At 41.0% G+C, this 12,542-nt stretch overlaps 1 protein-coding gene across 1 annotated transcript in view; it reads right to left on the reverse strand.

The window, feature by feature from the left end:
- Nucleotides 1–12,542, reverse strand: part of rims2a (regulating synaptic membrane exocytosis 2a) — a 163,725-nt gene that overhangs the window by 36,102 nt on the left and 115,081 nt on the right. The window contains exons 24-25 of the mRNA XM_050046488.1: nucleotides 10,319–10,504; nucleotides 8,524–8,630 (exon numbers count right to left, since the gene is read on the reverse strand). Coding sequence (XP_049902445.1) covers nucleotides 8,524–8,630; nucleotides 10,319–10,504 — 293 coding nt within the window. The remainder of the gene's footprint in view (nucleotides 1–8,523; nucleotides 8,631–10,318; nucleotides 10,505–12,542) is intronic.

A 12,542-nucleotide genomic window follows, 5' to 3' on the forward strand; every position in this document is an offset into this window, starting at 1 on the left:
CGACAATGACAAAACAACAAGAACAGAACACACAAACAAAATCATAGAGTACACCAAGAACACACAAACTCCACCATGGGCACAGTGAAAAGTCAAAATAGAGCAAGAGGGTGCGAGGCCAGGAGAGGCTGAGGTAGAGGCTAAGAGTTTAGTTATTAGAGATCAGAAAGGGGGGAAGAGGTTGGGAAGGTGAGGTTCTGTGCTTTAAAGGAAAAAGAGCTGAAACAGTAAAGAGATGTTAATGCTCCCAACCAGATAGAAACTGGAGACCTCTGAGGATAGGCGGAGGAGAGGGGGGAGAGGAAAGGAGGGTAAAAGGAGAAGTGGATGTCACTTGAGTCTGCATGGGGCAACTGTGAGGAGACAGCCTGGAAAAATAACATAAAAGAAAGAAAAAAAAACACAAAACAACACAAACTGAAAGCACAGAGCAGCGAGCGCACAAAAGAGAGAGCCGACTACCTCACAAAGTTTCAGCAAAAAACGTGAAAGTTGACAAAAATTCCAACGTAACCTGAGCAGAGTGCAACAGTGCACTCTCAAACACACACACACACACACACACACACACACACACACACACACACAGCGTCAGCTACAGTATCCGTCTCAAAAACAGTTATGCAACAACAAGATCGACTCCTTGCTTTCAGGCAACTCTGTTGCTTCCAATTACATATTCTCCTCCTTTTCGTATTATTCATGTCCTTCTCTCTTTCCTCTCAGCCTGCTGAGACCCTGAATATTCTGAGGAGGATTTTGTTTCCTTTCTCTTTCCCCCCCAAAGAAGAAATGTGGTGTAATTTCTCTATCATGTTCTCTGTGTGTGTTTTGATCCTGTGTAAGCAACCACGCGTGGACCCACATGACCTCAGATCGTGGGGACAACATCGAGGTCAGTTTGTAATCAGCAGCCTCTGTGACCCCTCCTCGGAGTCAGGCTGCCCCCTCTGTCCACCATTCGATTATTCCCGTTCTCCAACCTTCCTGTCTAATCTCCGTCCAGGAGTCTGAACCTGACAAAAACCAACAGTGACAGCTGGGAGGGCAAAAGGAGCCCACTCCAATCAGACTTAATTCTCATACCCCTTACACTGAATTTGCATTTAGCTCAATTAGTACTCCATTAGGGTGAATAATGAAGTGTCACATGAATAAAAAGACAATGTGAGACATCTGCCTCACCAGCTTTCATCTCTTTGTGGCAGCTAACATCATCTCATTAGAGAGTCAAATGATAATCAAGAGAGCAAGTGATTTTTTTTTCTCCTTACTTCAGCTGCATCATGTAGGTCATCAGGATAAGAGAGTGATATATTAAGACAGAGATGGGAGAGGAAAACTAGAACAAGTCAGTGTGGAAAAGTCTCCTGTGGCCTGTGGGTTAATACTGCGTGGTATTAACATCTCATATTTAACTCAACAGCCTCTAAATGATAAACTATTCCAAGACAACAGACCCCAGCTCCACACACAACAGCAAGTTAAAGTTAGATGTTCCAAAAATTCAGTTTTTACTCTATCACGGTACCTACATTTCCACAATAGAAAATAGCAGCATGGGTCAGGTCAATGTTACTAAGGCTTGACAAATACTAAAAATGAGCTCAACTTCCATGATTCTAAATCTGAATTTTGATTTCCATATCATAGCAGACATTTGGCTTTTCTCTTCTCTGTCAAGCATTCTTCAAGTAACTTAAATGTTTCTTATGTGAACAGTCAGAGCAGTCTTTGTGCATCATCAATAATTAAATAATAATAAAAAATCTTTTTTTGTCAAAATTTTACTAAAATCAGGTGTTCCCTAGTTCCCTGTACATAGAAACCAAATATAATAGAACAGAAAAACACAATGCAACTTATTGTCTATATGCTTCTCTTCTCCAGGACTGACATATCATTCAGTTTCAACACTGAGTGGTCAACTAGGCATGTACATATCTTAGATCCTAGATGAAATACATGCAACGTGACTTTCAGAGCAATATCATCCTACATGTTTTGGTTTCGTCCATATGTTAATAGAAGAAAAGATTCAAAAATTGAACTACTGCACCAACTGCAAAAAGCTAGTTGAAAAGTTTATGTAAACCCTACATCATCCCTTGATCATATTTCAGTCTTTGGCATCTGATGTAAGTGCAGCATCGTTGTTGTTGATGTTGTTGTTGGCGGTGGTGTGTGCTTGTTATGGAGCACAGAATCAATGACTGGTATGGGAAATAGTGAATAACAGTTGGTGGTGAAGGTTGTAATTAAAATTCCTCCCTCACACACAATCACTGTTGAGAGGCCTTGACCTGCCTGGAGATAGCTTTCAGTATAAAGTAATGTGAGTGTGATCAAGGTGGTAAAGAGGATCATGCTCAGTCAGCCTTTCCAGGATACATTAAGCTGGAAAATATAAAGAAACAAAGAGAAAGAGAGCAAGGAGGAGAACCAGGGAGTTAAGAGAGAGACAGAGACTGAAAAACAAAGAGGACAAAGGATAAAGTAAGAGACTGACTGTTCATTACAGTTTGAATCTCAGGCAGTGGGAGGCTCAGGCTTTAGTGCCATGTCTGATCCCCTGCACATCAACTGGACATCCACTAGGGCCTTGTTAGCCCACAACACCAGCATTACATGCAGTTATATGCTAATAGTGAAGTAGTTAGCAGTTAATATGCTCATAGAATCAGAAGTTGAGGCACGTGACTGCGTTTCTTCTGGCTTTGTTTTAACTTTTAACAATGTCTCTGTTTAAAATTGCGTGCAAAGCCACCGCAGCAAAGATCCTGACATAACATATCAGCAAGTTACATAACAGGTGAGCATAAGGTGGCTTAATTCAAAGGGGGGTGAAGACCTGTTTCCATGGTAGCACATTGAGCCAATACAGCAAACGCAGCACCTCAAGACACCCGTGGTGTCATTACCTTAGCAACACATTTCATGCTTTCCCGCAGTATGTCAATGGACGACAGCAACTCATAAAACATAACTTAATTAAATTAGGTGTGACAATGTTCCGTGACACTTTTTTCTTTGTTTAGGGTAAATAAATGTGTTGTCCTAAATCAATTTTCAAATGCTTAGTGATGATGAAGAGATCAGAATGTCTACAGAAACATTAGCTCCATGCTGCACCGCAAAATCACACAAAGGCTGGAGAGACAGGAAAACAGGGGGACGCCATCCAGAGGCCGACCTGGGCAACCTCATGGTTATCATCAATCACTCTGCTGGCACATACAAAATATATAGAGCGCACTCTCTTTGCATTATCTATTTTTCTTTTAACATTTTTCTTACATCCAGCTGCTACTGCACATTGTCCAGGTCTGTCTTTGGCAAAGCTGAAATCCAGCTGATAAGAAGCCACACAAACTGTGAACGACAGCGCAGGAAAACTCTTCAATCAGAGATCACTTTGATAGAATATTGTTTAATATTTTGAAGGTGCACACCTTTATATGAGTCCATCAATATGAAACAACTGATTATCTTTTCTTGCTCTGCAGTAAACTCTATTCACATGAAGAATTTCAATCTTACTTTGAAAATGTGGTGATGAAAAGTCCCTTTAAGGTAGTTCTCAAGCAGTTATCTTAGAGGACACTTTAGAAAGCTGTCTCCATACATTAAATTTGAATTTGGCTATGATCTTTAACTCTAGACATTTATCCCATTAGCCTTAAAAAAAATTTGGGGGTTCTCCACGCCTCCTCCGGCAGTATGCAGCTGAATCACGTGGTTCTCAAATCTCTACTTTAAGACATTAAAACAGCTGGTTTGAACTTTCATATCATTTCTTTGTGTGAAAACTGGAGTTAATATTAATCCTCTCTGAAGTGACACACTCAGTTGACAGTGTAAGCAGTTCCAGTGCTTTGCTCAAGTACAAACTGTAGATAATGGATACACAGTTTTGACAAACTGGACCTTTAGCAGTTTTTGTTATGCAGGGTTGGAAATTTACCTTTTTGTCCACTTGACACTGTGACGAAAGGATTCCAAAATCTGCCATCAACCCAATAGAGTACCATTGTTTTTTTGGCTGGTGAGTGAATCAAATCTAGCAAACAATTAGCAACCACTGGACGACTTTGCCCACCTAATATTGATACATATGTTAAAGCTAAGAGGTGCCAGGTTTCAGGAGCAAGTTAAGCAGTAGCCCACTTCATGTAAAATGCTGCTTCAGAAGGTTTCCACCCTGACCAGAATACAGTTCTCTAGAAGAACAATAATCATTTGATCATATTTAAAGATATTGAACATTGTGCAAAATATTGTCAATCAGCAGCTTCAGTACAAAATAATTTGTATAAGACTTCTATCTTAAAACAATATTGGTGAATAGAAATTCAGAATGTACTTCTTAACACTAAAAGAAAGCCAAAATTTGGAGGTGGAGGCCCATGAACTAAAATGAGTCTGACACCCCTAAGTTAGGCCATGAGGAAGCTGTACCTCGTCACCTTCATGTATTAACGGTACAGCCAGGTAGTAGCAGCACAGCCTTTTTTACCTTTAAACGTTTATTTGTCCCTGGAGGGCAACTGGTTTTTCTTTTCTATCACAACAGTTGGATACATTCACTTAGTTGGTTTCTCTTCATGGACTCATCCAATTAATTGTGAAAAAAGTCAAATACTCTATCAAAGTGATATATGGCTTTGCAGTGTCAGAAATCCACATCCAGACCAACCAACCTGTGTCAGTGAGGGAGGGCTGTGGCTGTGTCCCTCCATCGGACAAAGAGCCATTCAACCCTCGCTGCTGGTCCTCCCATGTCACTTCTACAGCAAGACACACGCACACAGATACAGATATATATATATATACATATATATATGGACACACACACACACACACACACACACACACACACACACACACACACACACACACACACACACACACCGGTTGGTAGACTACAGAAATCTTAGAGACCTTGGATTATTGAGGGAACTTTTTGTACAATCTTGCACAAAATGTGAAGGAAAGATTTCACCTTTAAATTTACAGTTTACATATTAAAACAACTATACATGTCTTTTGTAGTGATGACAGAGGCCAGTGGAAGAACTGGTAAGAAAGAAAAAGACCTCGTTGCCACTTCAGCACTGAAATCATGGACAGCTCCTCATCAAAGATAATGAACTTTGCTCCATCTGCTGGCCAACAGATGTAATAGTCTGTAAGGTTCTAAAAACTGAGAGAATAGACTCTGCAGTGCTTCTATAGCAAAGTGAAATGCAGAGAATTCAGGAAACACTAAACTTAATTATTGTTTGTTGAGATGCAATAATTTATCCTAATTTTTAAACAAAAATGGCAAACAGCCATAAACATGAGTATGTATGACTGAATCTTAAGGAAGTACTGTGCAGTGTGTGTGAGTGTGTGCATGTTCAATAATCCATGTCTAATTAAAATGATTGGCAAGTTCACAATGGAAATAGAGAGCTCTTTCTTTACGAGGTGGAGCTGTGCAGACTTAATTTCTATTAAAGCAGACAGCAGATTTGGGGAGTACTGAAGTCAGAGAGGGACAGACCAGCAGAGATCACAACGACAGCACTCTGTGCATATTAACATCAGCTTCAGCTACATTAAACTCTCTAATTTGATCACTCCAAATCAACTCAACATGAGCTAAGCACACTTAGTATATATAATATATAAAATGTGGACAAAGATAAGTTTGACAATATAAACGTGCTACGACAAATAAGGAGGAAGAGTCACCACTAGTAGTGAAGTATTAAGAATCGCAGATGCTAGTGAATGTCACACATGAAGAACTTGTGTTGACTGAGAAAGCCCACACAGCAAAGTCACGCCATCACACTATTCACAGGACTTGCCTTTCCTCCCATTTACCGGCGGGCCTTGGGGTTTTTCATCACAGTCTGCTGCTAGTGGAGAGACAGATGGAGGCTCATGAAATGATGGAGCTCTGAAACCCTATACTGGTACTGTAAGTCACATTAATGAGGCAACTCACTCTGTATGTGCTCAAACACAGATGCACATACATCCACAGATCCACACACAAACACAGCGCTATCCTGAGATGCCGCACAAAAATGCTATAAACTTTTGGTTAATAAAACTGTACAATGTGTGGTTAATTGCACCACGCATTTGCTGCTAAATTCATTATCCAACATGAGACCCTCTTACAGCAGCTTTGGCCTGCAGGATATCAGTCAGAGCACAATGATTATAGACTATCTGAAAGGAGAATGTGGCTTTTTTAGAAAGCTTACACTGTATCCACGAAGTCAGTCAGCACTACAGCGATGGCAGTGTTGAGTAATAGCACCACACAGTCAAAGGACAGAAGCACGCCACATAAACAGATGGGAAAGTAGGAAGTGGAAACTGTGGGGAACTCCAGTTTCTGCCAACAGTCTGGCCGTTCATTCAAGCCTGTGCATGAATGTACTGTACATAAACACATACTGTACATTACTCTCATCCAAAAACAAAACAAGATTCTAACTCCTAAGCAGAGCTTGTACTTTTAATATCTTCTTTGTGAATGAACATGAAATTCTTTTTTTAACTCTTGATGAACTCTTTTCAAGGAAAACTCAAGCAGCGTCATATATTTCAAGACAAATGACAAACACACGTTGCTGCAGGATTGTTTTCACGCTGTTTCTGTATTGTTACACACCTTGGCGACCATTTTGGGGTTCAGGTGCCCCAAGCTCCTCCCCTGCTCCCTCTTAGGAGTTGCCACACATGAACCAATAACAAACAAGACCATTAGATTTGTGAAAGTATGGTAAGGTATGACTAAACTTTAAAGTACAGCAGCGAGATAAAACCATAGCAGTTTTATCAACAATCCAGCTCTTCGTTGTGATCAGCGAGGGGCAATAACATGGATTCAGTCCATAAAACGCTACAGACACACACACACACACACACACACACACACACACACACACACAGACATTTGCATTACATAAGCTGAGTGCCATACAGCTCTGTGGGAGCTACAGCACAAGGGCAGATCAATACTTCCCCCCACTGCCCACACACTGCCACTGTCCTGAAAGGTACGGTAGAGAGAGACACACACAAACACAAAGAAAGAAAGAGGGAGAGAAAGAGAAGTGGGGGAGTATAAACTCCCTGACAAAGAGAAAAGGTAGAAAAAGAGACTGGGACAAGAATAAAGAGAAAAAAGGAACACAAAGAAGGGACGGAGAGGTCCAGACAGAGAGAGCTTCAGAGTGATAAAAAGATGGCACAGATACAGAAGGAGGTCAGGACTGAGAGAGAGAGAGAGCAAAGGAGAGCGTGAGGAAGATGGAGAGAGAGGGAGACGGGCTTGTTGGCCGCCGTACAGAAGACAGGGAAAGCCCTCATGGACTCTGACAATGATGAAAGAGTTCTACGAGTGCTTTGACAAGTTCTCCAGAACTGCCTGCGCTTTTTCTCCTCTGTCTATCTTTGACCCAGTCATTACCTCTAATCACTGCAAAGCTACATCAGTCTTTGGTTTTCACTGCCTCTTGATTCAAAGACACAGGTACAATAATCATTGCTTTCATTGCAGTTCGTCATACAATACACATCACAAGCCGCTACAACACATTTACAAAACATTTGTTAAAGGAGTGCTGAGGAACAAATAGGACTTCAAATGTCACTTTGTAGTTGTGAAGACATCAGAAAGTTCAAACTATTGTGCCTTTATCGCAGCTCAAAGCCTTAACTTTACCCAGTTTATGTGATACAGATAGTAAAGCATTTGGTGAAGTATCTCAGCAGTCCAAATAGTTAGAATAACTCAGTAACTGCCAGACAAATACAAAAACATCTAGAGTATAACTCAAAACATTCAAACAGGGAGCCTACATTTGAACACAACACTGGCACAATCAATAGTAGAATCCAGACAGGCCTACAGGTTAGTAGAACATGACGGCACAGGACACCCAAACTGTACGTTAAACACAGCTGCAACAGAGGGAGGGTTCAAGGAGCACAGAGTAAGCTTAGCCTCCAATGAACCCAGTCACCCGCCGTTGCAGACAGGGTTTGGGCCTTCAAAGTGAGGTGCAGCTCAACCAGCACTCCCAGTCTGAAAGACTAAACCCATACATTCAGGTACAGACCTTCACAAGGCTCTGTTCCTTCGTCTCCATCTTCTGAGAGAGAAATGGAAAAGGAACCGAGCAGAGATGTTATGGATGGAAGGCAAAAGTAAACACCAATGAAACAAAAAACAACAAAGAAAAATCCCCCTGCATATAAGATCTGATCTAGAGCTTATACTGAAAGATGCCATCAGCAAATAAGAATCCCTTCTGTCTCAGTTGAAAGTGAAGTGTTACAGCAGCTGCTGTAAAACCAAATCTCTTTCTCAGCCCCAATTGGCCACCAAATAAAAGCTACATCATTATATAAGGTTTTGAACAGAAACACGCTACCGCACTGATGGACATATCTGTATGTCCCTTCACAAACAGTAACCCTGTAATACAAATAGGAAACAACCAGGCGACTTACTTCTGTCTTTCCCCGTGGGTGGAAGCTGTGGGAGTTGCCGTCCTCGTCTACTGGACATAGGGGTACTGGTGGGACTGGTCTGGACTGATCCACTACGAGGATGCGCCCTACATGACAAACAGTGGTGGACAATAGGGTGAGACAAAAATTAGGACCAGATCTGATAGTGGATGCAGGGCCTAGCCATGTTGCACCCACATCACAGTGTGAATAAAGTAAAGAAATTTTCAGTTTGAAGTTTGAAGGTAAAGCTTAACATAAAAAGTGAAGCTATCTACTATAATGGGTTGCTTGATTTAATCTACTCATGTAGGATCAGTTTAATAAAAAAGCAGATATGTTACATCACATATTGTCGTGTTCTGCTGTGTATTACTGTCAGGTTCAATTGGAGATAATCAGTGACAGCAATTGTACCAATGTGAAACTGAGATCATCGTATTTGTTTAATGATTGCAAGGTGAACTTTCTATGTGACTGTAAAACAGTTTACAGCTTGACATAGTTTCACATTACGTTTTCACATTTAGTAATTTTGTGAAGAAGATTCCAGATTTTTTGAAATCTACAAAGTGTCTTGACTCTCCAAATATAAAACCGATGCACACAGCAATGATGTTTGGCACATGGCATGGGAGTGGAGGGATACATCAACTGTAGGGAACTGAGCTGCAATAAAAGATGCCAGGTGTGAATCGCATGTACAGTCGACTCATCAAGCTGCAAGGAGAGAAGAGTTCAATGCAGAGACAGCAGACCAGTGCGACCATGCGTTCAGACTGCCCCCAAAAGGCTTCAACTCAAAACAAAAGAAGAAAAGAACAGAATGCCATCACAGGATAAACAGCATCAGTTGATGTTAGTAATGAAATCAAAGTAAAAAATGTTGGCCCATCACTGCTATACTCACGCAAGCGTATGAGCAGTGTGTTCCAAATTAAAACATCAGCACGCCATCTACGGTGTCAGGATTGTCGTGCCTGGAACATGTGTAAAGAAAATGCAGCACCGGTGCTTTTGGGGACAAAACAGAAAGTGGCTGGGTGGGTGGTGGGGTAGTCGTGAGGGGGAGGTGGGTGGGGTGAAGTGAGGTGAGGCAGGGTAGCAGGGTGTTGGGAAGGGTGGGAGGTAGGTGGTAGTGATGTGGTTTTTCTGGTTCATTCTGTGAGTTAGTCAGGCTTGGGGTGGGTGGGAGCTCATGGGGCGGGGTCTAAACTGGTTGAGTTCTACAAAGGTTCTAGTTATGCAAACATTTAGCAGAGGCAGAGCTGCACTGGGAGCAGAGATAATCATACTGGTTGTTTAAATACTCAGTGCTTGGGTAAAAGAACCAGAGATTTTCACAAAGTAGCTATCTTCTAACTAGACTTGTAGATTATCAAGTAAAAAAGCAACTGTCAGTACATAAGAATATAAAAACAATGACTTCTTTTGATTGACTTCTATGACTGACAAAATCCTCCAGGAGAATCTCCAGTCTAACTAGCTTACCTATATAGCCTAATATATAGCTATTTGGGTAAGCTATGTAGCTAGTGTGGTTGATAGGCTAACTAACTGAGTTTTAAGACCTCTGTATGTCTATATTGAATATTCCCAGTTAGCAGCCTTAATGTATTCACTGGGCCTTAGTCTCATAATGTTTAAGTTTTCTAGTCTACTTATTGATGTTTTAAGCAAATGTTTAAATTATCTCTCCCTCCAGAGTAGTTGTGCCTCAGGGAAATGATTGTACAACTAAAACCCCAGTCTGCTCCTGTGCTAAGCTGGTTAGCGTCTCCGATCTGGGTCACACCTCGTCAAGGCAGGTGAGGGGGGGGCGGACCTCCCAGATGGCAGAGACGGCATGGACCTCATGAGCGAAGAGTCGTGGGGGCGTTCAGTGGAGCGCGAGCGGGATGTGGGGCGCTCTATAGTGGGCCGCTGGTCTGCAGAGCGGGACCTGCTGTGATACTCGTGTCTATCCATGGCTCCGTGGTTCCTACAGAGGTTATTGAGAGATAGGCAGGCACTCAGTGAGGCCCCAGCAGGGCAGGGACAGTATGCTAGCAGCGTGGACAGTATGGAGGGTGAAAGAAATTTGCTGCACTCTCAAAACTCCTTAAAAGTGCTTGTGTTTGAATAACATACCTGTCTTTTTGCATATTTAAACCAATTGTGCTACAAATCACATAGTATGTATACATTACTGCTGACCATTTTCCACGTCATTCAGTCAAAATTCTCAACCTGTTTTAACCACCTGCTGTTGTATGGAAATTAACTTGACACTTGCTTAAGAAGGCATTCAGAATGAACATCATGTGTGTTTTTGTTATGCTTAAATTTCACTGCATTTGCACTGTAATGTAGATGCAGATTTCTAAATCTATCTGCAGTTGACATGCTAGGGACTGCTATGAACTACTACTTTTCTTGTACTGAAATCCATGTATATCGAGACTGCATGTAAAGTAAAAACACACATTAAAAAAATCTAAAACAAACTGCAGCCTGCTTTGGAAACTGGTCTGTCATAATGACAAGTATATATGATTTGCAGCAAATTGACTAGAACAAGCAGAAATACAGGTACAGTCCCTTAAAGTGACATAATGGAATTATTCTGCAACACGTGGAGAATAGTAGACAACACTTTAATGTTAAAAGCCAACCTGTTTCAGCAGTTACAACGTTAATCAATGTTACAGAATTGCATGTGAAGTTGATAGTTTCATTCAACTAACATGTAATTCTTTACTTTGTTTTAACATTACAGCTTTGTCATTTATTTTCCATAAGTCGCTGAATTGCTTTTTTAAGGGTAGACAGTATGGACAGAGGGCTAAGTGACCCTGTGTGGTTTCTGGTCTCTGTAGTGACAAAACAGTGAAGTCCTCAGGTTGTGCACAACTGGCAGGGACCATGTGGTGTCTCTCTGTACATGGTGGGTGAGTGTTCATTTGCAGTCTGTTTGAGGTAGAGTGAAATGTGAGGGAAAAGTGAAGTGTATCTTTACATTGCATTTGGCTTGTTATATCTGTTAATTCCTAAAAAATGCCCAGCCGTGATAAGTATTTTTGGCACAGTGAGGATTAAGGCAAATCTTGTTGATCTGAAGAGCTGGAGGGAAAAAAAGAGCAGGTGAGGTTTCTTAAGATGAAGAAAAAAAAACATTTTCATAATACTACATCACACTGCACGTATAATAACAAGTGAAGGAAATATTCAACTTGGCCTTTGACATGGGTTTTCATGAGTACAGAGATTTAGAGCATGCACACTGTTTGTGAAACTGTACAAATTCAGAAATCTTGAGTCTTTCTAATGTTCCACAGTTTTTATACCTAACAAGACAAACAGGATTTAACTAAACCATTATAGCATTTTTATTCTAAAGCGCAGGAGACATGTTGGTGTCTGCACAATACAAATAGGTGTCAGCTGCTTCTAATAAGGCTAACAGACACCAAAAGATTTCATCTGAAACATGACTTTGTTGACAATGTTTGACAATGTCAAAGACAAACTTTTTCTTCAGAATCTTTTCAGTTATTTGACCTTTAATTAAGTCAATCTTGCCAGAGTCTTGTAGTGTCTGTAGCCTTTTGCAGTATGAAAAATTGTCCAGTAGAGGAGATGTCCTTTTTGTCTCCAATAGCAAAACAAATGCTCATCAGTCTGTGACCTTAAGTAGCCTTTAACATCCTTTAGCTACAGTCATTTACAGTGATGGTCAACATAATCATTAGTGGATTCACATCATGAGCTTGTTATGGCCAAGGATTTATGGGTAATGCGAAGGTTATGTCCGTTACAAATCAAACTTCTCATCATGACATACACATACTGCACTCTTGAATGGCACCGCTTGCCATGTTCTCACTGGATTCAAACGGAGTCCAAAGTATTAGTTTTCTGTGCTTGGAGAGGCTGCTGTTTTGATGTGTACACGCTGCAGGCTTTGTCCCACTCAGGGTATATTTTGGGGCGATGCACTTAAACAACAGAACCATGAAAAACATTTTCTCATGTTCTTG

The sequence above is a fragment of the Epinephelus moara genome, chromosome 6, assembly GCF_006386435.1.
Source record: "Epinephelus moara isolate mb chromosome 6, YSFRI_EMoa_1.0, whole genome shotgun sequence".
NCBI classification, from domain to species: Eukaryota; Metazoa; Chordata; class Actinopteri; order Perciformes; family Serranidae; genus Epinephelus; species Epinephelus moara.